General features: G+C 47.9%; 1 protein-coding gene across 4 annotated transcripts in view; it reads left to right on the top strand.

Annotated features, from left to right (window-relative positions):
* The window catches only part of LOC116949578 (glutamate receptor ionotropic, NMDA 2C-like), a 123,420-nt gene extending 103,631 nt beyond the window's left edge, over positions 1-19,789 (top strand). For all 4 annotated transcript variants that reach the window (XM_032967027.2, XM_032967029.2, XM_032967028.2 and 1 more), the window contains exons 11-12: positions 85-323; positions 15,505-19,789. In XM_032967027.2, the coding sequence (XP_032822918.2) occupies positions 85-323; positions 15,505-17,031 (1,766 nt within the window). In that variant the 3' untranslated portion in view covers positions 17,032-19,789. The remainder of the gene's footprint in view (positions 1-84; positions 324-15,504) is intronic.
* The last annotated feature ends 6,987 nt before the right edge of the window (positions 19,790-26,776 follow it).

Here is a 26,776-nt window from a genome sequence, read left to right on the forward strand (position 1 = left end):
TTATGAACGTGACGTTAACGGTAACGGTGATGAAACGGACCGATGGGCTCCATGCACGTTTGCGCTTTGCTCCGGGTCGCGCAGACGAAATTGACGAGCTGGAGAACATCTGGCTGGCCGGTATCTGCAAGAAGGAGAAGAACGAGGTGATGAGCAGCAAGCTGGACGTGGACAACATGGCGGGCGTCTTCTACATGCTGGTGGTGGCCGTGGGCCTCAGCCTTCTGGTGTTTGGGGCCGAGCATCTGTTCCACCGCCGCTTTGGCCGCTCAAAGGCGCGAGCTTCCTTCGAGACGCCACGCTTCCTGCTGGCCATCAGCCGGGTAAGGGGCACGACTTTTTAAACACCTTCTCCTCGGCTGACTGGGCACGAGCGTTCCGAGCGTGGCAGAATCCGCGTCCGCGAGGGTGACCGGTGCGCAGGCTTCCTCCTTACGCGACGTCGTTGTCCGTGCCCGCCAAGCGAAACGTTTACCATGGCTCGGACAATGTACTCGGGGTGCTGCGGCGGTGAAGGCAGATGACCTCCCTTGCTCGAGCGAGCCATGGGACGGCACTCATCTCCATAGGCGGCCCCAAGGTTCGTGTGGGAAATGTTAATTCCCGTGGTGTCGACCGATCTCTCTCGGCAGGAAAGCCACTATGGTGTAGAAGCGTTGCCGGCTGACTTGGATGTCAGACTGCTGAGCTCGTACCACTGAGATCCTGGCTCAAAAATCCAGGGAACCAACTGTTATTCAATCTGGTTCTTAAGTGTGGCGAGTTGGTTGTCTCGTCGCAGTCACCAAAGGCTGCGCAAAAATAAGCCTTACATTAAATTGTTTTTGCACTTATTATTGGCTAAATACCAGCTCTTAGAATTAAAATATCGATTGTATTGTTACGTGACGAAGATTACTCTCTGTGGTTGGGTAGGAAAGTGCTGCGTGTGGACCAGAGGAGACTTGAAGGATCTCAGAGGTAGCTTTGTGATGTCCACTCTGGTGGAGCGCTCTCCCGCAACATGGGCTGCACTGGTACATATTTGTTTTGTGGGCATGATGCCAACAGCACCAGCCCAGATAATAATTAGGGATACAAATGATAAGAATAATAACATCTTTAAATAAGATGGCATCTATTTGGACTGCAGCATGGGAAATATCCACGAAGAGAGGCCTTCCATTGCATTGTCCGTGTTCCCATGTTGCTGTGTTCCCATGATGCTGTGGGCATGTCAACATGCCTAACCTTTGCATGTATAATTTCACAACGTTCATGCAGCAACTGCAGCACCTAAGCCACTGAATTTTAAATGCTGGCAGGTTGCTACTATGCATTTAAAGTGCCTGTTTTAGCACACGTGACTTCTGTATCATTTGGGTGTTTGATGCGATGAGTGATATAGTATATATATAATTACAAGCCTGTCATTGGTCAAACCAACACTTTTTTCTGACTGGTCCAAAGACTTAACAGACTGTTGAGGCAAATTCTGTTAGTGAACACCTATGAAGGCTGGCACAACACACACCGGCCGCCTTTGTCTTCCCATTGCTGATGTTTACACATTGCACCAAGTACTCATTTAAGGCTCGGCCGATCCAGGGAAGGCCCTGGACCGGTTCAGATATTCGTAACTGTTGTTGGTCGTGAGCGGGAATCAAACTCGAGTTGCGGGGTTCAGAGCGCAGCATGCTAACAGCCACGCGACTGCTTTATACTGCTCCCCACGCACTCCCCGACAACAGCAAGCCGTCATTCATCATTAAGTGGCGGTGCCATCACCACGGCACTCGTGCCAGGCTAGGTGCACTCCTAGGCCACGTAAAGTGTCGAAAGCTCGCTGACAGGTCACGGAACAGACCCAGACGCCAAGGGTCGGCTGACGGAGATGACTGGGAGATGCACGAGCTAGTGTACACACTCCCCACGCACACACACATACACACACACAGACACACACACGTGCACACACACGCACAGACACACACACACACGCACACACACATACACGCACACAACAACAACCGCCATTCGCCACTAAGTGGCGGTGACGTCACCACGACGCTTGTGCAAGGCCATGTGCACCTTGAGGCCACGTGAAGTGTCGAACGCCCGCGGGCAGGAGGTCATGGGGCAGACCCAGGTGCCACAGGTCGACTGACTGAGATGACTGGCTGGTGCACCACCTGTGCCCCCTACTGTGCCAACCTGCTGTGCTTTAGCCACCCGGCGCTCCGCTCGTTGTTGTGAGCGTCGCTCCTCCGCCCTCCGTTGTTGTTGGAGGGCGACTGCCTCCAACTGCCCAATAGCGTCCTTCATGAGCCTCCTCCACAGAGGCCGAGCTTGACACCGCTGGTACCAGTCATCGGCAAGTCCACTCAGCTCCACGTCCTCCTGTACCAAATCACTCCATCTTTTCTCTCGCCCGTGCCGCGCCCGTTTAGCCCCCTCGATCCGGCCGAACAAAAGCTGTTTCGGCATGCGGTGGCTGGGCATGCGGGCTACATGACCCAGCCAACGCAGCCTTGCCTGCCGGAGGAGCTCACCGACGGGACCTTGCCCAAATCTTTCAAGGATTTGTGAGCTCTTCACACAATCCAGCCTGGTTAAACCCAGGATGGATCGTAAGCAGGCCAGCCAAAATGTTTACAACCGGCGAAGATGCTCCATTAAGGGGGTCCACGTTTCGCAAGCGTAGAGAAGGGAGGGAATGACCGTGGCCGAGAAGACCTGAAGCTTAGTGCGGAGCGACAGACCAGGTAGCTTCCACACAGCGTTACGTAACCGATGAAAAGATATTGCCGCTCGACTGATTCGGAGTGAGACCTCTGCTATTAAACTGGAGCCGGCCATAAGCACACTGCCCAGGTATGGGAAACTCTCCACTCTCTCCACAACTGCCTCATCACCGATTGGGAGTTGTGGTTGTGGAGTGTCCGATGGTTCAAAATACCCAGGCAGGTGCTTAGTTTTGGTGGGGCTGATGGTAAGGCCCCATCTCTTAGTAGCATGCTCCAGTCTCGGCAGCAGCGTCTCCAACTCCTCCTCTGAATGAGCGGCTATTACTCGCACACACACACACGTGCTCGGACAGTCACAGCTGTGTGTGTCTGTGGTGGGGCGTTAGCAGTTTATCGCCAGTATTCGATATTAGGAAGCCACTATAGCTATATAGTTTTAAATGTGGATTGAAAACTCATTTCTTCATAACTGCTTTTTGTGTCCAGTTTGTTGTCCTTCCCCCGCATCTATGATTAGCACGGTTGGCCACGTACGGTGCGAAAGAAGTTCAGCGTACATTGTTGAACCTCACATCCTCTGCTTGTATTTTCCGATATTGCTTTTGGCTGCGCACGCTCCCGGCGATCGGGTCGCGAGTGCGAGTGGTGTCGCTCCAATTCGAGTTTGTTTGTGGGAAAGGGGGTTGTGATATCGGGTCTATTCAGCATCACAATATCTCAACTCAAAAAAAGCATTGGGACTGCGCTTGCAAAGGTTCTGGGTTTACTCGGCAACACACCGCTGTGCTGAAATAGTAGCAAATTGGCACGTTTTATTTACGTGACAAACCTTACTAATTGGCTGCGTCGGGTTAGTGGCGGGTTTAACGACACTTTTATATATTTACGCGATCTCACCCAAAACCTATATTAAGGACTGTGCTTGTCTCACATTCGAGGCCCCCCAGAGCCAGTGGTGGAAATTCCACATTCCTATGGCGGTTTTCTCCATAAGGTTGAGTTGCCCTCCCTCCCCCCCCCTGCTCGATCGCCAGATGAACTTTGCACCTCATTGTTACCTGGTGACAAGCATGGAACTTCGTGGACGAGCTCTGTGCAGGCACATGTGGAGTTATGAGCAGGATATACAGAAGGTTTTGTTGTTGAGATTATTGAAACTGCATTCCTTGCTTTGCCCATAGGCTATGGCAACAAGAACAAAAGTTACATTTTCAGAAGGCTAGAGAAAGGAGGACAAGAAGCAGCATGAATAGTGTATCACTGTGATGCCTAATGATGTTACTTCTGAAATCGAAGCATCTTCCATCACCTTCAACTGCCATCACCACCTCATAGCCGTGGCAGCTCCAGTCTCGAGGTGGCTGGTAGGTGCATCGGCAGTGCAAACAGAATGCTGGTTCAGCCGCAAATTAACTGCAGCGGGATTGTGTGGGCCTGAGGGTACCATCTAGATTTTGCTCCCAAGAGAAGTGGTTTGAGGCACGTCATGTCCAGCGGTTTCTCTCCAAGGCTCAAGGTGATGAAAGGAAAGGGCACGATGAGGCGGCAGCCTGACTCGGGGGGAGCAATCTTCGGCCGTGTCAGATCCTACTGGGTCAGTGACACTGACAGACCGGCTATGAATCCACGGTTCTATCCCGGGATTAGACCAGGTTCTCATGTGCACCAAGTTGATGGTTTCAGCCTGGTCGCCAAAGGCTGCGCCAAGACACCCACAGTGAAAATGAGTTTTTTATTCGGGCCAGCCCTGAGGAATGAATTTCCGTGGAATAAAGCAGAATGAAGGGCACATAAAGCATCTTCAGGTCATCCTGGTCTATGAGGTTGATGCCGCCACACCTTCCATCTGCTCGATACCAACGGTGAAAGGTTGGCACTTCACCTTTAAGGCTTATAGCTTATAGCGCCTCTCACCATCAGGGGGTCGAACTGGTGACCTCGCGGTTGACAGTCCGGAGTGCTGACCGCTACACCACTGTGACGACAGCCAATGGGACGGTGTTAATTGCAGTATTTTGCATTGCGGCAGACGTGTTGCTAATTTATTCCGAGTCTTTAGCATTCATACATGCTGCATGTAAGTTTTATGGGAAAATGAAACAACTTTTTTCACTACATGGCTCAAAGTTTTTTGATTTGTTTAATTTATCTCCACTAGACACCTAGTATTTAATTTTAAACATCCTCTATAATATATATCCTCGTTGTTTTATCTGCCTTCTACACCAATAATTTGGTTGTCCTCATTAATTATTGCTTAATAAAACATTTCCATTTGACAGCTCAATTTCCTCTGCCTCTACGGCAACGTCACAAAGCAAAAGAAAATGTCGACAATCACCCGAATTCGATCTGTGGGTAACTTTTACTGTGCGGAGCTTCACTCTCATGAGCCAACAGAGATCTGGCACCATTGTTGTATACATCGTGATACATACGCACCCATGAAATGTAATGATGTGATAATTGAGAATTAATTGAATGCAATGAATAATGAGCTAATTTATTGCTGCGTTGTACAGCCCTCCGCCGTATCTACGAGTCACACCGCGTGTTCTTCGGAATGATGTCCGACGTTTCACACCAATTCAGTTCCTGAAGAAATTCCCAGCATTTGGACCAGTTCAGGTATCACTGCTCTACGTTAGCCATGACCAGGAATGGAACTCGGGCGCATAGCACAGTAATTCAAACCACTGTGCCTCTGCCTCATCATTCATACATTATACTTTGGTCCATATGAAGGTGTGCCTTGATACTATCGCTTGTTGGTGGCTCCAGGTTGAAAAGGCTGCAGAGTCCACCTCGGGTGTCCCAGGTGACACATGCAACGTTAATTCATGAACCGGAATGCGCTGGCTGCGGCTTCATCGTCGACGCTTCCTCCACGAGACGGGTGCTCGCAGCTGACGCAGCCTCCCAGTGGGAGGACTGCCTCTGTGCTCCAACTATCAATGAGTTCACCAGCACACGTTAGCGCCTGAGAGGGCGAAAACCCGAGGCGGACTTTATTACTTCCTAAGTCCGCAGCCATGAATCGCCAGTACTTCATACATCATTTAAAAATAATTGTCGCAGAGGCAGAAAGACCCATTGCGGGATGGATTAACGCTCGGGAACCCTGTTGCGTTTTTTGATCGACGTTTGACAGATGGTAGATTAATTGTGCTGTAATATCCTGGGCTTAAAAGGTGAGGTGAAACTTATTTAAAGCTTTGCAACAGTGGCTATAAATCCCAGATATTAAAAGTGACACGGGAATGTGATGGCAATCAGAATGACAGCAGGTTAAACATGCACGCAACTTGAAATGAGGCAAAAGTTGCCCATTTTGCTGCCAATCTGAGGGAAAGGATATTACAATTATTTAATCGTTTTTTAATGTAAGGAGAGCTGTGCTGTGAAGATTGTATTATATGTTTTATCCTAGTTATGGCGTGGAGTGGTAGTGCAGTGGTTAGCACACTATGACATGCAGCCGGCAATGTGAGTCTGGTTTGCTGGCCACGGCTAACATCAGTGGCACGTGATATCTGCATCAGTGCTGGTGCTCCTCCTCCCCCTCCTCCTCCTCACCCCTTCACCAACCAGCACGGTCGCGCACAGCCCACGTGGCCCACACGGTACGGTGAGCAATTCATCCAGCAGTGGATTGACAAGGACTTGTGCATTGTTCATGTTACTTTCATACCGTTGTTAATTTAAAAAAATGTGAAGCCTGGTTACTCAGAAGGTCTAAAAGTGTACTCCTTAATGCTCGTAAATTCCTTTGAAATTACTATATTATTTTTACTTTATAATTACAAAAAACAAAATGTTAAAAAAAGTTACAATTTTTGAAAACTATTCACAAACTTGTTTAGATTTCAAGAACATTTTTGATGTTTTTTTAAAAACTATTGCCATCTTTATAATTTATATTTAATTGTCGAAGCCTTTCATTTGTACTTCTGTTTCTTCGAGCAGTTGAAATAAGCAACAGGAATTGCATATTTAATGTGAGATGGTAATGCGATGGATACATCTGAAGCCAATGTATATTTGAGGTACATTTATCGCTTAGTTTCAGCTATTCAAAATAAAAATAAACACATCTCCATGTATTCTATGAACATAGATAACAAAAAAATCGCCCATATAACAATTTGACGTGCAAAGACACAGACAAAGATCCCAGTATAGCCTCAACAGACTGTTGGGGCAAGTGCTGTTAGTGAGTAGCACCTATAAAGACCTTGCACGGCACACGATAGGGTGGGTGGCCAACACCACGCCCGGCCGCCTTTGTCCCTCAGGTGTCGATGTGTACACGCCGCACCAGGAACTAATTTAACTCATTGAAGTCAAATATTCGCCATTGTTGTTGCTCATGCACGGGAATTGAACTCGGCTCGCCAGGTTCAGAGTGCGGTGGGCACACCACCGCACACACAGCAGCTGGCGTGGATGGGTCCATCAGACACGATTCCAGCACTGACCAGTTATTTTATTTATTGAGCATGTGCATTTGAGACTGGGATTTGTAGAAAGTGAGCTCACAGAATTCGGCCATCGCTTCTTGGATTATTCGCTTTCCCGAAGTGGAGGGGGGGGGGGTGGTGAGGGGGGGCAGTGGGGGGGGAGAGAGGGGGTCCCGGGTCCTGGCGAAGATCGCAACATGAATGCTGAACCACTGGGCCGGTAAAACTAGGGGATCTTGACGACTGCACCATCTCTTCTATAAAAGCAGATTTCAAATACCCCGAGAGCCACCGCGGTGATCTGCATGGGTGTGCCAGCATGTTTACTCAAATCCCACAATTTTAAAGGAAGTGAAATCAAATTACAGAGGAAATGATTCCTGATAGCCCCCTGTTTTTGTTCGTAATTACGCAAGTATCGCCTGCAAGGGAGATGGCCGCAGCTCAGCAGGTTTTCTCCTCTGTGAATCCATTTGTAAATTAAATGATTGAATAATATATTAAATTATATGTAAAAACCACTATAATTTAACTGGGCAAGGAAGACCGGATGGGGAGTCAACAAAAGTATGGTATCGCCGGCGTGATTAAAGCCGTCGTTGTTGTTGTCTGCTCACGATGTAGGATGTCATGAGGCTTCCTGCAGTCATTTGCAATATATACAGCCACATAACGGCCCTATTGTGCACTCTCAATTACCCGTCAAAACAAAGCGCCGCACGCCAGGCGACGCAAGGCACGATAAAAACGAGGCAGTCTGTCACGATGAGAGAGCGCTGTTTAGGTACAAGTCAGTCAGCGCCGTCGATGAATTAATTACGCTCACGACAACAAAAAAAGAGGCACGCATTATTAATGGGGGGGGGGGGTGGGGGAGAGAAGTGGCGATGCCGCTGTGACAAGGAGGGTGCGCGAAGCGGTCACGACGTGCCAACGCCGTGCCGCGTCACACTGTGAGCACGTGGAGCCGCCACCGAAGTGCCGCTCGCTTCCCAGCCACCTCGATGCGTGCGTCGCGGTTTTTTTTTTAACGTTTGCGCTTTCAGGGCAGAGGGGACGGATACAATGAACGATGCGGTGGATTAGCGACGGGGCTGCTTCTTCACGATACAGCGTCGCGAAATGTATCGATTCGTTTGCGAATCGAATTGTCAACTTGAAGGAAATTAACCAATTTGGGGAGTGTTCGGCCCAAATCCATACTCAGTCAAAATCCGTGCACAAATGACACCAGTTTTGAGAGTCAGCCTCTCAAATTTCAAATCTAAGCCTCCAATCAGATCACCCACAATACACTCAATCTTGTCGTATCTGCATAAGCTAAGCAGGATGGAGTCTGGTTAGTATTTGGATGGGTGACAACCGTGGCTTTCCACTTGTGGGGCTGTGAGGTGGCCAGGAATAGACAGCGTTGAGTGTTGTCCCCTCATATGCATGGTTGGTCTTCTCCAGGTTTTCTGGTTTCCTTCCCACATGAAGCCAAACACTCGGAATTTTCACCAATCATCATCATCATCACGATCCACGGGCAGATAGCTCGTAGGTGTCCACTGAACATTTCGTCACTTGTTTGCACTTACCTTAAAATATAGTCTTGAGACTCCTCGAGGCGTTCACTGCTTATCACGTCCGTAAAGTGATAGTACTATTATTCTAAAGTGTCCCACTGCTCACATGAACAAGAGGTAGGTGTTTATCTCTTATTCATATTCTTAGCTCTTTCGGTAAAGTCACGTTGAAGGGAAACGTCTCAAGCTTAGCAGTGGAATTTTTTATATTCCCAGAGTGGAGAGATCCCCTCGGATGACTACTATTGTTGACTTCATCGCAATTAAAGGAAGGTCCATTGCCTGGAACGTTGCCGATTATCTGTCTTCCGTTGTCAGGCCACAGTGTTGTTGCTGACGCATTTCTGCTGTTGCTGACGCATTTCTGCCGTTGCTGACGCATTTCTGCTGTTGCTGACGCATTTCTGCTGTTGCTGACGCATTTCTGCACGTGTTTGTTGCCATTTCTGCTCGTGCACCACTGCTGATGCACCTGTCACTAATCAGTACTCGTTTGATGAATCTTGTAGAGGATGATGGGCAGAGTCGCCCCCTGACATTATACTTCCTGGCAGAATAGTTTATGTACACACTGTACATGGATTATTATTAGAACGTTATTTAACTTTTTCGATAAATTGTACCACACATTCATAATCTTTTTTTTCTTTCTAAAACCTACGATTACTTTCGAAACACCACCCATAAAAAGACATGGATTCTCTTTTTCTTACCCCCAATAAATATTTTATACCTTGAAAGTAATTTGCGGAGAGAAACAACGTAATTGAAATCAATATAGAACGTTTTAGAATGCGCGAGGCATTACTGCCTTGGGATTTAAAGTGCTGACTTGACGTAAAAAGATAAAAGTTCTCATTGCGGTGTGGGCCGCAGTCTGGATCGCGAGCCACGGCCGGCAACAGCCTGCCTCTTTAATGAGAGAGCAAAGAGCAACTTGGCAAGGATGGTGACAGCGTGTAACGGTGATGGATCCTTGATTTATTTATAAATTTCATTTTCGCTGGATGCCGAGCCGCGGCATCGAAGCCTCTGCACGGGGCGAGATGATCGTCCCTGTGACTCGTGACAGGAACGCTGCACGTCACGCCTAAGAGTAACGCCGCAAAGGTGACTTCAGGTACCTCTCACGGAAAGGATAGGGTAAGCAAATTGGAAGTTTGTAATGGAACGTAGACGAGAGAGTGTGATTAGGAAGAGCAGGTTACATTGGGTGGCACAAGCGTGTGTGGGGTGGCACACGTGTGTTACCGAGACAGGCACTGGAATCGGCACCCAGAGGTTGGTGACGAGGGAGAAGGGTTGCAACAACCGACAAGTATATTACACCCCCCCCCTCCCCCCCGCCTCTGTCCACAGTCGATCGGCAGGTCACCAGCAGTCTGTGCCAGCAAGGATGAGTAGGCCAAGATAGCCTCAAGAAGAGGGGCCTCTGTAACCCCTTAGTGGAGACCCTTCCACCATCAGTGGTGTGAGCAGGAAATACGAGGGCTGCTTCTTTGCCACCATGCCAACAGCCGCTGAGGAAGATGGGTTGGAGAAGCAAGCGTATTCATTGGGCAGGGCATGACTGCAATGATTGCAGATGAAGAAAGTAAAGAAACGTTATAACACAATCGTTAAACTATCATTAGAAGTGAAATTTATTTATAGTTAAACGTGGCACATGATATGAATTCAAATGTATAATCATGAAGTCAATATCTCAATTGAAAAGTTTCGATTGAAAATGTCAAGCTGTATATATCTTGGCGATAGCTTGGGAAGGTATTTATTAAGCAGTGGATAGATCATGGCTGCTGCTGGTGATCACATGAAGGTATCTGATGCACTCTAAATAACTGCAATGGTTCAATAATTTGCTTAAGTTTTAAGCATTTTTTATTCAGTTTTACATATAAATTGTTTTGAGGATACGTTTGGTTTACTGAAAATAGGGATTTTTGCGTTTGTTTTGTAGGTATGTGAGCTCTTCAAAAATGTATTTAAATGAGCAGCTGAAGCGTTCAAAAGACATAGTTCTTGTCTGTAGTCTGCATTTGCATTACAAAACACTCCGTGCACTTTGCATAATAACTCTGCTATGGTACACAATTAACAGTGGTCTAAAATGGCTGCTGTGCCAAAAAAAAATATTTGTTAATGATTTTACAATCTGATAATTATATTGTTTTTACCTTTGCGTATAATTCAGAGGGGAATGACGAGATGAACATTTTACAAATTCATTTCAACTTCCTTCAGATCCAAGATAAACATTATGCATGAATAAACAAAATATCAGCGGCGGTGTTAAGAGTGGTGCATAAGCAAACGTGAGCATATGCAAAATACAAATCATTCACATCTCTTTGCTGATGCATTGCTTGATGATGATCTCCCCACACCGTGCCAGTCGTGGGAGTTGCCTGGACCATACTTCATCATGCTGGTCTTAACAGGACCAGTTAAGATAAAACACTCACCACTGACGTTAGCCATATTCAGGAATCAAACTCAGGCCACCAAGATCACATTGCGGTGTGCTAATCACTTATGTCACTGATCCTGCCTGTCAAGTCCATGATTTGTTGACCGTTATGTTCCACATTTGATATTGTTAAAAGAAAAGTAATGCCGGCATTGTCAGATTTACGTTTATCAGGGTCAAAGGAATTAGGAGGTTATAGAATAATAGAATACACATCTTGACTGCAGATTGTTTAAAAAGATGTGAATTTTAAGTCGGCTTAAAAAAAGCAATTGCAGCTAGCAATGTACCACTGTGTCAGAGAACAGCCCCAAAACAGAACTACTGTTGATGTTACACCAGTAGACCTCTTCATCCACGCTTAGGACACACATGTTAATGCCCCTTAGAGATTTGCAAACAAGCAATCCTCAGAGCCGCAGGTCTCAGATGGAATTGAAATGTATCTAGAATTAATCAAGAACTTGGGATCACGAGCGACAAAATGACCACATTCCTCACTGACATCCACTCCTCAGGCAGGGTACCAAACGAGTGAAAAGTGACTAAGATTATATCCATTGTTAAAACCCTCAAGGGCGATGAAGAAAACTACTGCCAGATTTCCCTTCTCAGAATATCGTAATGGTGCGACTCCTGCTCCAAAGGCCGAAGCCTACGCTTCAGGATATAGTCTCTAAGGAACAAGCTGGGTTCAGAAGTGACCAAAATAGCTGCGATAAACCGCTTGCTTTCATGAACCTCATTGAGGCAGGCTTTGACCATCAGCTCAAAAAAGCAAGGCCGTTCATCGACGTCTCCTCAGCATAAGATACCATATGGCGAACGGGTTTCCTGCAGAAGCTTGCAACAGCCGTGCCTTGCTGCCCGATAACAGACTCATCGCAGAAACGCTGGGCGATCGATGGTTCACCGGTCACCTCGGTGAAGCTGCCAGAAGCCCAAGAAGATTGAACTTTGAACTCCCGCAGGGATCTGTTCTTGCCCCAGCACTTTTCATTCTCTTCACCGGCGACATTCTGGTGACATCTTCCCGCAAGTTGATATATGCGGATGACATTGCGCCGGCAACCCAAGCCCGGAAAATAGTGCACACTGGAAAAGTCCTCGAAAATGCTCGAAAGACCCAAGAAGTGAACTTAAGGAATTGGAACTGCTGGCCAAAATGCCGGCGAAAGCGTTGTCTCCGGCTCCCACCTTAGCAACAGCCAAGCCACAAAAACATAAAATGTCAACTTCTGTGGAACCCCGCAAACACACGACCACCATCCCCGGCACCTAGGAGTTACCCCAGACCTGACGCCCAACTACCACCTCGAACAAGCCAAGAGGAAAACAATAATACAAGTGAACATTCTTCAAAAATTTGCAGGAACAACGTGGCGAAGCGACGCTCGCACGTTGAAGATATCGACGCAAGCTCTGGTCCACTCCACCGCGGAGTAGTATTACGCTGCAATGTGGAGTGCTAGTTGTCACACAAACGTCGTTCATACCGAAATGAACACTGCACTTCATAGCATCAGTGGCGCCCTGAATCCCACTCCACTCCCGTGGCTTCCTGTGCTGGCGAACATCGCCCCTAGCCAGCATCCAAACGGAGGCTGCGACTACCCAGGAGTACGGAAATATTATGGACAACATCGCTCGGCTGCACCAACAACACCTAAAAGAACCCCCACGCCATCGGCTGAAATCCAGGAAACATTTCTGGATGCGCGCCTCCGCTCTAGCAGCCGGAAGAAAAAAACCCTCGGCACTCGCTGGACAGGATCTTGGGCGGCTATGGATGTGGCCAACAACACAAAACGCATTGAGGAGCCGACTGTGAAAGCAGTGGGCTTCTCTCTTCCACGACCACCGTGGACCTCACTAAACCGTGCTGCTCGAACGCAGCATGGGAGATGCATGTCCACCTTCCACAAATGGAAGGTCAAATAATTCCCAAGCCATGACGAGTGAAATTCGAACCACCGAACGCACCACCGACGAACGCCCCATCCATGCACATCCTGGCACTGTCGCTGCGATCCACACAGGGTCCACAGCCTCCTTTGATTAGTTGAAAAAACTTAGTATTCAACTCGAACACGCTTCGACACTGATGCTTTTCCACCCTGCCATACGAAATAAGAAGTGAAACCCCAAATTGAATGTAATGGGTTTTTGTCGTCATGTGTGACCGCATCTATCTTTATCCCTGAAGAGCAAGAGGGCACCAAGGAAACTGATTGACAACATAAATGAGTGGAGCAATCTCGAAACAGAAGAATTATTTGGAAGCGCAGAGGACAGAAAACTAGGGGAATCCATTGCTGCTGACCACTTACCAAGAACAGCCATTGCGATTAATCGAAAACTGGGCTGAGACCATGGAATCGCTACACTTGAGTACCTGGTTTAATCACCGGAGCTGAAACTGGTTTTGAACCCAGAACCTGAGCACTGCCGACTGACTTCTCTGATCTCTGAGCCACCCGGACAACTCCACGATTGCGATTACTTTACATTCACAAATAAATTCAGCAAGTTATGAGCATTGAAACGTCATTTTATATCTGCTAGTACAACCAAATAATTTAGCTCGTGACTATTGTGAATGCGTGCACGCTTGACGACAAGTGCAACCTTGTTGGCGTGGCAAAGGGCAGTCTATAATAAAGTGGCGATCCAAATGAAAACAGCACTTACGGTAATGCCCCTGCAGCTGTGATACAGACAGACTTGCTTCTGGGTCCAGTCGCAGAGCGTTATCACTGATGATATCAGATGAACTTAAAAAAAAGTTATTCATTCACATTTTACAAAAATGTGCAGTTTTGAAGGCTGCCGCCTTTTTTATTATCCAAATTTAACCCGAGAGATAAATAATCAAGGCGGCAATCGACACTTGTGATCTGCCACTATAATGCCAACCCTAAGTGCTCCATAGGTTATCTCGACTCGTTGAATCCCTCCTCCGCCTCGGGGTGCCGGCAGACTCACTGGGGGAGCCGGCAGACGGCACGCAGGCAAATGAAACACACGGCACGCGTATTGATTCGTATCAGTGTGATCTTGCAAGGGGGGGTGGGGGATGGGGTGGGGTTGGAAGTAGCTGTGGGATCGTAGCGCGCCTACCCAGGCTCTGACAAAGTGATTCAAGGTTTGGGTAAAAAGAAAGGAAGGCGTTGGACTGTCATGAGAGCAATCTGAAGGGCATTTAATCCTCCAACAAGCAGATGAGGGTTTGTCTGGAACGAGGTATGATGTTTGGATTCATTAATAGTTTTCTACAGATGACATTTTCCATTTCCAGTTTGGATCATCCTTTGTTTGTATTGGTGTGGGCACCGGGTGGATCGGGTTGTGCATGTCACACCCCTTTATCAACGGTTTTACTTAACTTGACTCCTGTGTCGTGGTCAAATCTTGTAATCAAAATTTAGTCTACTTCCTGTTGTCCAATCAATTCCAAATTTTGCACACGTGCTCAGATTCGGTGACAATGCATGCTTGTATCAAAATCGGCATCAGTTAATAAATTAATTCGCTAATTTAAAGCAATTAACATTTTGTATGGACACCTTATTATTTATAGATATTTTGTGTAGGTCAAAAACGCCGCAGTCCCTAAACTCTAGAATCGCCTGCTCCGCGTGAACCAGTTACGGAAGTAATCAATTAATTAAAGTAAGCGTTGATGTGGGAGCAGGCGACGCATCATTGACGTATTTCTCGACCGTGAGTTAAACGAAGTTGTTAATAAAACCGTTGTTTAAAAAAAATGTTTTTAGGAGTACATTTAATGTGGCTCTCTTTTACCCAAGAAAAGCTTGACTGTGTCTCGTGAACTCTCTTTCACGAGAGTCCTGCTCTGTCATATTTGGCAGTAAGAGGCGAAAGAGGCGATGATAGCTATGTGTCATCCTAACACAGGAAGTTGTAGGTAATTTTACAAATGTGACAATTTTGGACCATGATGCCTCTCCTGCCATCTCCTCAGAGCTAACTTCCACAGGTTTGGGACTTTCACAAAAATTCGTGATCCACCAACTGCACTTCTCGTGGTCCGCCGCTTTGTTCACCCGACACGATCCACCACCCCTCGCCTCCGCAGCGCAAGGCCACCGTGTCCACAACACAACGGCAGCCGCCCCAGGGAAGCGGCCGGAGCAGAGTAGACGAATCTTTGTTCACACATCGGTTTCTGCCACCCTCCGCACAAACCACCTCAACGCCAACCCGAGACTCGCCCCCCTCGTGCGTGACCTTACCGAATGTCTCCTCTCCACCTCCAGGGCATCTACAGCTGCCTCTACGGCGTGGAGATGGTGGAGGAGCGGCGCTACTACCTGCCCCCGCCCCAGGGTGCGCGCCCGGAGGAGCCCCGCGCGCGGCGCCTGTTCGGCGCGGCGCGCGGCGTCTTCCGCGGCAGGCGCGAGCGCGGCGGGGGCCAGGGGGGGGTCCCCGACGCCGACCGGGGCCCCCCGTCGTGCGCGCAGAACCCCCTGCTGCACCCGGCGGGGGCGGACGCCGCCCAGCGGCAGGTCGCGAGCTTCGCCGAGGCGGCCTGCGGCGACGCGGTGAGCGCCGTGTGCGCCGGGGCGCCGCGGGGGCGGCCGCGGTTTGCCGCGCCGCTCCCCCCCGTCGGCCGCCCGTACTTCTTCTCCACCGGCCAGCCCACGGTCGCCGCCGCGGCCGCCACGGCCGGCGCCGCGGCCGACGCGCTGCCCTACGGGCTGGGCGCCGGCGTGCGCCAGCAGCTCAGCTGGGAGACGGACGGGGAGAGCTGGCTCTACGCGAGCGAAAAGAGCGGGGAGGGATGCGCGGGCGGTGCTCCCACGATACCCGGCTGCGGTGGAGGAGGAGGAGGAGGTGGCAGCGGGGCTGCGGCCACCGGCGCAACCTCGCTGAGCGGCGGCGGCGGCGGCGGCAGCTGCCAGAGCATACCGTGGAGGTGTGCGCTGCACAGCACGTACGACATGCTGCCCCCGCAGGCCCACAAGTCGAAGAGGGCGGCCCCGAGCCGCGTGGCGTCGCTGTCTCCGCCGCCCGCGCGGCCGCCGCAGGGCCCGCCGCGCTACGCGGGGCCCGGCAGCGCCGACGTGGACCTCATCCCGCACGAGAGCGGCGGCGGTAGCCAGGAGACGCCGCCCTCGTGCTGCTCCAGCGAGCCGCAGGTGGCGTGCCGCGTCCCGCCGCCGGCCCCGCCGCCGCCGCGCCGCCCGGGACGCTACCGCCGACCTCTCAGCTGCACGAGGGGCATGACGATCAACGACGACGACGTCGCCGGCGCTGACGAAGACGACGACGGGGACGAGGACGACGGGGGCGGAGGGGGGTGCGGCGACGACGACGACGAAGCCGCCTCCGAGAGGGGCTCCTGCGCCGCCGCCGCCGCCGCCGCCGCCGCCTCGGACGACCGCTTCGGAGGCTCCCCCGGCGCCGGCAGGAGGAGAGGCGGCTTCCACGACGGGGGGCGGGAGGAGGCGCACGCCGAGCGGTGCCCCTACTGGGCGCCGGCGGCCGCTCGCCTCGGCGGGCAGAAGGCCGCGTCGCGCTCCATGGTGTGCCTGGAGCGCTGCCACAGGCGCTCCGCTGAGACGGGCAGCTTCAGGTCGTCGGGGCCGCCCGTGTGTCCCTGCACGCCCGAGGCCAAAGGCTCGGCCAGAAGTCAGGGGGGCCCGGCAAAGGGCCGCCGGAGGGACGGCAAGGGCTCCGCCCTGTCCATGAAGCACCACACGCTGCCCATGTCGTTTCTGTCCAAGAGGTCAGACTTCAAGTACGCGCACGCGCACCTCTCGGGCTACGAGTCGGAGGTGTGAGCGCCGAGGGCGCCAGTGGCCGGCGGCAACTCGAGGAGGAGGAAGAAGAAGAAGCAACAGCAGCAGCAGCACGTGACTGTGAGGGACGATGAGATCTATTTTTTAAATGTAGCTGACGAGGCGTCGATGTGCCAGCTACAAAGTCTTATAATCTCGGTTTAGTTGCAATCGCAGTTTTCTACTTCTGGCAATTAGAGATTTTTTGCTATGCAAACAAATAGTGTAAATATTTACGGCTTAAAACTGCTCGAAGCGCGATCGTCAAGCGAAGGGCCGTGGACTCTGGAGAGCCGTGCAGTCGCTGTGACAATTCAACGAGATATGGATTGCTTCTCTCTGAGTATGATGTCTTTTGTTCGGTCCACGTAGGTAACACATTGCTTTAATCCCACCGGAACCAATGAGTCATGAAGAGTGATGCAAAAAAATGTAAAAAAAACATCCTCTCATAGGGAAAAAAAAGTAATTGAGGTTTTCTGTAGATGCATCGACACACGTGGCTTCATAAAGAGTTTGACAGTGTAAGTCATGTTGAAAAATAACACTTTGGAGACCTTTATATTCAGTAAAATCCCATAATGGCAAATCTGGATACAGTGTCCTGTTATATGTCCTGTTATAACGAGCACCACGAACCAGAAATGTGCATTGCTGAATATACCGCGTGTCCATAAAGTTATCGTCTGTTGTTAAAGAATTACAGACAGCGGGTTGAACCGTTGGGTTGAAATGCTGGCTCCGTATTCGCTGTACACAGTCGTGGGTTTTTGTTTTACCAAACACTTTGAGTGATCTTGTTTATCATTACATTAGAAAATATCACGGCTCAGACGTTGGTGACTCTCTCTGATCCCGACGTGACGCCCGGCGGCCACGTGGAGGTTTAGAGGGGCCAGCATCTTACGATGAAATATTCAAACGAGCAGCTGTCTAATTGTAAATTCTTTAATAACAAAGGAATGCTATAGAATGGACAGCTGTCGCCCCTATACACAGAGGCAATGGGACTTCACCTCTCGTTATCTCTTACCCTTTATAAGTATGCGTTGTGTTAAACACATGCACGCACACACGTACATATATACACACGCGCTTTGCAATTTCCAGATCACCTAACCACCTCAAATCCATGACCTAAACCAGCCCAGGACCGTGCCTGCCAAGGGCATGCCGACGTGTACAAACGGTGCCACAGCATTTCCACTCGGTGGTGGTGATTAATACGCCTCTGTAAAAAAAAGTATTTGCCGTTATAACAGGGACCTCACTCCTGTTCCTGACACAGGGAAAATTCGAATACCGTAACTCACTCAAAGCCTTCCTTTCCTCTGTCCAGCCATTATAATGAGGTTCTACTGTGTGTGTGTATGTATGTATGCATATTTGTGTATGTACGTATATTATATATACTTATGTACAGTGACATATTTCCACCCTCCCCATGGTTAGCACCTGTTTTTGCATAAAGTCACCACGTTATAATTACAGGAAGTAAATCATATCAGGTTGCACTCCTCTTTGTGGCAAACATAAACGAAACAAATTTGAGGGGCAGCGGTGACGCTGTCGCCCGATGTGCAGCGGAAAGGATGTAACCAAATCTAGCCAAAGGTCACCAAAGGTAGCCACCGTCAAATGATGAACGAATTGCTGCTAATTGTCATTGCAGCCCCGCCAAACGCCACTCGTGAGCGCCTACTGCGCGACGCTGCGAGCGAACGCGCCACGCCACGCTCCCGCTACACAGAGTGCCACTGGAGCGCTGCGAGCCCGATGTGTCATTGCTCCCTGTACGACTGATCGCGTGGGGCGAGCCGACCCGCAGGTGGAACGTGTTTTTCCCGCTGCCCGCCACGGTTCTGTTGGCGTGCGACTTTGAGCGTGGACCGACGCCTCTCTGCTTCCCGAGGAAACACTGCGTTTTCTTCAAGACGACGGAGATGTATTTATTTATTTATCTATTTATTAGGCGGTAAAATAAGGATGCTTTTTCTTTTTTCTCGAGAAATACTTTCCTTGCAGGAATTTTACGTGCAAAAACCCATCACGTTATATACTCAATTTATAACACACACACACACACGAGCGCGCGTGAAAGAAAGAGGCCAACATTATTATTGCCCGTTGCGTGCGTGCGTGTGTGCAAATGTAGTCATTGTTGGAGCAGCATTCAAAGTACGTTCCCGTGTTACGTTGATGCCACATAAAACCAGCCCAGCACCTCATTAACCACAATCATTTCGCGACACAGAACCCGCATGGGCTTCTTCCATGCGGGGTGTAAAAGCGCGACTCCCGGGCGACTGCGGAGCGCAACAAGGCGGATCGGTAGCGAGTGGCCAAATCCAACATTACGCAACTGCCGTTTTAACGATCCTGAAAAAAATAATTTACACGGACGTGGATTTTTAACCACCGATACGTGGAAAACGATGGGAATATCCTTGGAAAATAATGCCGGGGGTTCGCACGGCCTGTGAGCACCATGCAGCCCTCACGCCGGATGACCACAGGCAGAACATGGGCCTCACTGTAGCGCACATTCACTGCGTTGTGGGGTTTTTGTTTGTGTTGCTGTTTTCGTTGTTTTTAGCATAGTTTGCCTCTGTTTATTTTTTATCTGTTTCCGTGTCCATTCGCTGACGCATTAAGCTGTTCTAGTTTTAGTTGTAAAGTTGCTAATGTGTTGTGTGAATTCCATCAGTTTGCATTTGAGCTATTTTAAAGTTTTTACGAGATGAATAAAGATTCTAAATTAGTGTTTGCCGCTTTGCTTTTTTTCAACGGTTTTACTTAACGTGATTCTTGTGTCGTGGTCAAATCTTGTAATCAACATTTAGTCTACTTCCTGTTGTCCAATCAATTCCAAATTTTGCACACGTGCTCAGATCCGGTGACAATGCATGCCTGTATCAAAATCGGCATCAGTTAATAAATTAATTCGCTACTTTAAAGCAATTTACATTTTGTATGGACGCCTTATTATATATCGTTTTGTGTAGGTAAAAAACGCCGCGATCCCTAAACTCTCGAATCGTATACTCCGCATGAACCAGTTACGGAAGTAATACATTAATTCAAGTCAGCGTTGAGGTGGGAGCCGACGACGCATCATTCACGTACTTCTCGACCGTGAGTTAAACGAAGTTGTTAATAAAACCGTTAAAAAACTTTTTAAAAGGAATTTACTAAACATTAAACACGTGCAAAATTAAATACGTGCAAAATGACCACAATGGCATGATGAAAGCCATTGTCCTGTGATTGCAGACAGATGTGGCAGAGAGGACCGGACAGACACAATCAGTGACCAGGACAACGAATGAAGCGAGAGCTGAGACAAAAGTCGCGAGAAATTGTTGAGGATTGGTTTTGCAGATAATGCCAAATTGCCCCAAAAATATAATGCTTCGCTGAGAATGATTAACATGTGTTATCTCTACCATAATGCACGTCCTGTCTTAATATTTATCGATTACCAACATCATAACTTTAAAAAGGCAAAGATGTTTCAGATAATACATTTGTCAATAACACTGTGGCCTTTAAATTAAAATAAAATATATCATAGGTGACGTTTTGGGCTGTGGCCCTTATTCATAGCACATAAATGAAGGGCCATTGCCCCTATTGTATAAGTTTAATTTGAAGGCCACGGTGTTAGAGACGAATATGTAGAGCTGTGTTCACCACTACCAATGCAGTAGCATCACCAAATCATGTTTCAGATTATTACGGCCTTTCCTCCAACCAGCCGGTAGCTTAATGTTCACGGAGCATTTTAAAATATGTGGCTTCAAATAAATTAAATTGTGGAGGAGAAAACATCGGTCTAATAGCTCTTGGCATCTTACTCTCCCTAAGCCAATCGCCTGATTTTGTAATTGATGTTTTAGTTACGAAACTGTGGCAAAGATAAACGTGATAGTGCGTTCATCATTTCTTTCTATAACATTTACAGCAGTCTATATGAAAAAAAACTAATTTTAATACGTACATGCACACACTACCTGAAATTATTAAGGCTACGGTTTTTAATGTCTTAATATCGGCCTCTGCCAGTATGGATCTACACATGATAACCTTCTAAACTGTGACACTTTCAAATGTCAACAGAGGGAAAGCTGCATCGGAGAGAGATAGGTCAGCATCGACATTTAATGCAACGGGGGGGAGGGGGGGGGGTGTGAGCAGAGTTGGCAGACGGTCGGGCCGACACTCCCCGCCGCCTTGCTCGTCGATCAGCCCCTGGGATCCGCTGCCCCCGAGCAGAATAGCAGCAGAGTCCACCATGCAGGTGCACTATGATACATCGAGAGTGAACAAAAACAATCGTTACATCAGAACCGCTTTTCGTGTTTAGTTTGTTGTCCTTCCCTGGCACCTCCGATTAGCACAGTTGGCTACGTACGGTGCGAAGGAAGTTCAACACGTGCAACATAATACACAACATGCGTACACAACACGTACAAAGTGCCCTATCGTCGTCTGGCCTATCACATTGGCCGCCCTGGGGTGACACGATGACGAGACCCCGACCCTGACGCCTGTATATTTGAAGTTTGCCTATCTCTTTTCCACGTGGTCGCGTGGGTTTTTATCTGGGTCCTCCGGTTTTTACCTCTACATCTAGAATCAACATCACACGTTTAGAGGAATTTGGCTGCTCTAAATGTCCACGTGATAAGCAAATAAATTGAGCTATCATTTGTGATGGCCGGGTCGCATCTGAAAAAGAGCTACATCGCTCAGTGGTAATTTTGTTTTTAAATAAAGTTTAGTTTCGTTGAACCAGCCTCGACCCCGATGTCGGCGGCATCTCGGTGGACGCTGGTCACAGTTGTGGTGCCTCGGCGCTGCGTTGCGAAGCCGTGGGGGGCCTGGCAGGGGAGGTCGGAGCGGGGGGGGGGGGGCTGTAGGAGGCTTGGCGCCCGCCCTGCTCATTCCCCTGGGTCAATCACCTTAGATACGGCACCGGTCCGAGCATTAGGAGATAAATCAAATGCATGCATTTCACATCTGATTTCGCCAGCAATATTACATTTATTGGCGTTTCTTGCCATGAAACAGAGCCTCCCCGCACATTCTGGAAAGGCTAATAAATCTTGTTGCAGGTCACACAAGACTAAGGCCATTGAAAACACAAGCCTTGATTCCCGGGACCACATTTTCACTTTAGTTTTTTTTTTATAAACTGCATTCACAGCTGCTTTCTGTCACAACAGGGTGACACTTTGAAGTTTTTTGTTGTCAATTTAGCTATGCGCATCAATTTAGAGAATGCCTTAAAATGAGATGCTGAAACTACTTTTCAAGAAAACCAAGACACGCACTGCAAGGATCCATCTTAAACGTTAACAACATGATTTTACAAAGTACATCATCATGTTTTACATCTATCTTCTTTGGTTATTTCGGTAAAGTCACGTAGAATGATAATAAAATAATAAATTGATAAAATAAAATAACAATAATATTCTCACGACGTTTCGGCCACGTGAGAATATTATTGTGTTATTTTATTTTATCAATTTATTATTTTATTATCATTCTACGTGACTTTACCGAAAGAACCAAAGAAGATGAATCATTGCAGTCACGAAAGCTTTAAATCGAAGTTTTACATCTAGTTGTGGGAGTGAAAATTACATTTTATTCAAAGCCCATATGTGCTAATGGCGGAGTGGTGGCACAATGTTTGCACACTGCTCAACGATGCAGGTGACCTGAGTTTGATACCTGGCGATAGACCAACATCGGTGGAGCGACACCTGACCTGGTGACCCCCCCCCCCCCCCCCCCCACCGAGCCCGCCTCTCCCTTTGGTCAAAAAACTCCCATTGCCGAGATGGCACGGAGAGGCCTTCATCCAACAGTGGATCAACAAAGTGGCAAATGCATTATTGTATTCGTTTTACGAGAAAAGTGGGGGCTGGGCATGACACGTCGCTGGACGGGATGATGACCGATGGTCACAAATGGTGACGAAATCAGCGTGTGTGCAGGTGATAAATGGATTACTGGACATCTGTGGAAAATAGCGTTAGAGCTCATTGGATTGTTACAGCCAAATTAATATTCTGATTCAGGATTGTCAAATCGTTGAACTGTGAAAGATGGCTTGGGGGTGACCTTCATCCAGCCGTGGATTGATCATGGCTGATGATGTGTTACAGCCGCTTTTGGCTGGCCATCGAATGATGACAGTCACGGCTTCGCGTGCTTTCAGATGCGCTTCTGTGGCCAACTGGAATGCTCTTCCTACCTATATTAGGAAGCCACTGGAGCTAGGCACTTTTAAGTCATCTAGATGAAAATTAATTTATTTAGAACTGCTTCTTGTGTTTGGTTTGTTGTCCTTCACCGGCACCTACGTTTAGCACGGTTTGGCTACGTACGGTGCGAAATAACATATGTACATACTATAAAACATTGAAATTCTTTTCACGGAAAATGTCATTCGCTCTGACCCTTCGAACGTCGCTGAGGCTCATTCCCGAAAACAAAATGATTAATAGCGCGAAGTCCTGAAAAGAGTGGCCGTAATGGCAGCCTGCGTGTTCTCACGCCTGGGACAAACTTGTGATTTCAAAAACGGCGCTTAATTGCGCATTTCTGAGAATGCTCAATTACGCGTTTGTGGTGGAAACATGCAGCAGGGTAGCACGGAGCCACATACACCATTATTCCAAGGCCAAGCTTTTCTCTCGATCGCTGCCACACGGATGGCTTTGTGTGTTTCGTTTTCGTCTGGCCGCACGTGCGCGCAGGAAAGCCTCCCCGTCCAGAGTGCCGGGCTCATCCGGATCCGCACGAACGAGAAGCACTCGTGTGATAAATTCCACCACCACTAGGGCAGTGACCTTTTGAGATACAAAAAAATACCAGGACAAACCATGGGATAAAATGCACTACATGTAAACTGCATTGTCTTGAGCTGTGTACTCATACACCAGTGGAAAACAAACAGAACTTTTAATCATCCTGGAAAGACTTTCGTATTTCCCAGGACGGTTGCCTCAAAAAGAGGACAATTCTGGAACAAAAACTCGGCCAGGTGACAATCGCAGCCACCGACTCACAGCTCTCCCTCTCTCTGAAGCCGTGTGGATGAGTAAGCGGTTTCCTCTGTGCCTCTCTCCCGCACGTGCCCGCAGAACTGGCTGGCCTTGAGAAAATAAGCGCACGAAACATTCTCCCAAGAGGTGTTTTTGCGCAGCCATTTGTGACGGTCGAGAGACAGTGAAATCTGCTACACATGAACACTCGGTTTCATCTTATTCTGGGAGTGCCTGGAATTGTAACCCGAGATATTAGAAGCGCTGGTCCAGTGATTTCACGGTATTATCCCCATGGACAATTTTAGTCTGCTTGATGACAACCTTTGCGGGTTTCATTTTATTAATTAAAAACTATCCGCAGAGACGTGCAAACTGCAAGGGAGCTTACACGTTATCTTGCCAACGACAACCACCGACAATCGTCATCAACCAAGACCTCAACAATGTACCTCACCGCCGACCGACTCACGTCCCGATCCCCCTTCTGGGACTGCACTGTCACCATCCTGGAATATCACCCAGATCCGGAAGAACGCTGGCGAGCAGAGTAGAACAAGGCGGATGTCCAGAAGAAAAACCTCAATCGAGAACAAAACCATTGCACCTCCTGGCTATGACATTTCTCCCCCGCGAAGACCTTAGTGGAACCATCGACCGCATCAGAACATCAACAGGCCGCTGTGCACACCTCCTTCATGAATGTAAAGACAAGCCACAGTAGTGAGATTGTGGCTATGCACCCTGCCATGTAATAAACCACTGCAGTTTGCGCTCCTTCAACAGAGGAAGAACAAAACGACACCAACTCTGTCCTGCAGCCCTTTCGCCATGGCGAGCAAACCTCGACATTGGCATTTCGCTCTTGAACATAATGTCATTCGCAAAAATAGAATTTAGTGATTATCTTAGTCCAGTCGACTAAGACAGTCAAAAATGTAGTCCATGATGAGTTATTAAATTCTGGAGGGATCCACAATTCCCCCCCTCGCAATATGATGAGGTCAGGCAATCAGTGACCTCAGTGAATATATATTTTATTATTATTATACATCGATAGTCAGTTACCACGTATGGCCTCTAATACCATTGCTAAATTATCTCGGTCCGCGTCTTCATTCAGGCTTGTTAATTGTGTTTCGTCACGGTCGGCAGTCACGCCTCTCGGTGTTTGGTGGGGCGACGGTCGCAGTCACGGACATGCTTGACGATCTTCCTACACTCGTGGCCATCGCTGACCAACAGAAGAAACACTTCGTTGACGAATATTGTTGTCACTAATTTCATTGAGAAACCCGACCTCTTGACCTCGCTCAAGATGGGCTCACGGCCCTCGGGCGTGCTGTTTATTTGTGCATTAGCGAGGAAGAAACGAATTCATAATTAATGTCTGGGTCAGATCGCGTGAATGCGTGTGTCGTGAATGTGTGCTGTAAACCCTCCTTTACCCAACGCAGCCAGATAATTAAGTTGTCAAGTGCTGAACAAACGTGCCAATTTATTACTGCTTCAGTTGACACAATTCTGGCAACTGCCTGATGATGCTCGTTGTGACTGTGATGCGTCATTACTCAATTGTTAAATGTGAGATTGCTCTCCAACACACCAGTGGTGATGCTGAAGCAATAATAAATCGGCATGTTTGTTCATCACGTGACAACATTATTAATTGGTTGTGTCGGATGGAGGAGGGTTTAGGACATACCTACGATTTTCACGGTTGGCGACGTACCGTGAGAAAGAAGTTCAACGTACATTTTACCAGCGCGTTCTGACACAAAATTAAATTATGAATCATAATATTGGTCGTGTAAGCAATTCTCCACATACCCAACAAAAATCGTGGCAGAATTTGTTCTTGAGTATTTCCACTTGAACATCAGCGTACACCTTCCATGTAACCCCGTGTCGCAGTTGTCTTTTTCACAATATTCATTATGAAGCTGGCTTTTAACAAAATGCGAAAAGTCCCATTTAGCCTTTGCCAATATGTGGCAGTCACTTAGATTTGTTTGTTTTGTTCTAAATGTGTAGAGGGGCGTAGAGAGGCAGGAAGGCGATGCGTGGCTGGGGTTAGCGAGTTGTTATTATTCAAGGGTTGTGAAATCAAATCCAACATATGGGCAGAATTAACATGCAATGTGACAAATGATTACTTTCTTGTGTTTTCTTTGAAAAGAAAATATAAATGACGGCATTAATATTTAATCAGTTTTCTCATTCTGCCGTAAATAATGTATGGTTATGTAATATTTTTGTCTTCATATTCAGCAATATTATGCATGTTTTATTCATTTTGGGATGAAATGATATATTTCTAAAAATGGAAAACTGTTCGTGAGACAGCGTAACAGTCAGTTTAAAAAAGAAACTCTCAAATACTGTGCAGTACATATTTTAAAGATTAGCAAATGTTTATTTGACCATGCATGCATGAAGATAACAATATTTCATGTACTGACTTCAGTTTTTTTATTTAGATGTTGCATAATTTTAACAAATCAGCTGAATTGACAGTGATTACCAGGGTATTCATGAAATAATTAATGCAAAAAGTTGTCAAATAAACACATTGAAAATATGAAATGCATACACATCATAATTACACAAAAACAATCATGAATCGAATTAAAATTGGTTGTTTAAGCAAACGCTACTTTATTTATTTAACATATGTTTAACATATA

Source organism: Petromyzon marinus, chromosome 37, assembly GCF_048934315.1.
Source record: "Petromyzon marinus isolate PM22_M1 ecotype Great Lakes invasive population chromosome 37, UKy_Petmar_22M1.pri1.0, whole genome shotgun sequence".
Taxonomy (NCBI): domain Eukaryota; kingdom Metazoa; phylum Chordata; class Hyperoartia; order Petromyzontiformes; family Petromyzontidae; genus Petromyzon; species Petromyzon marinus.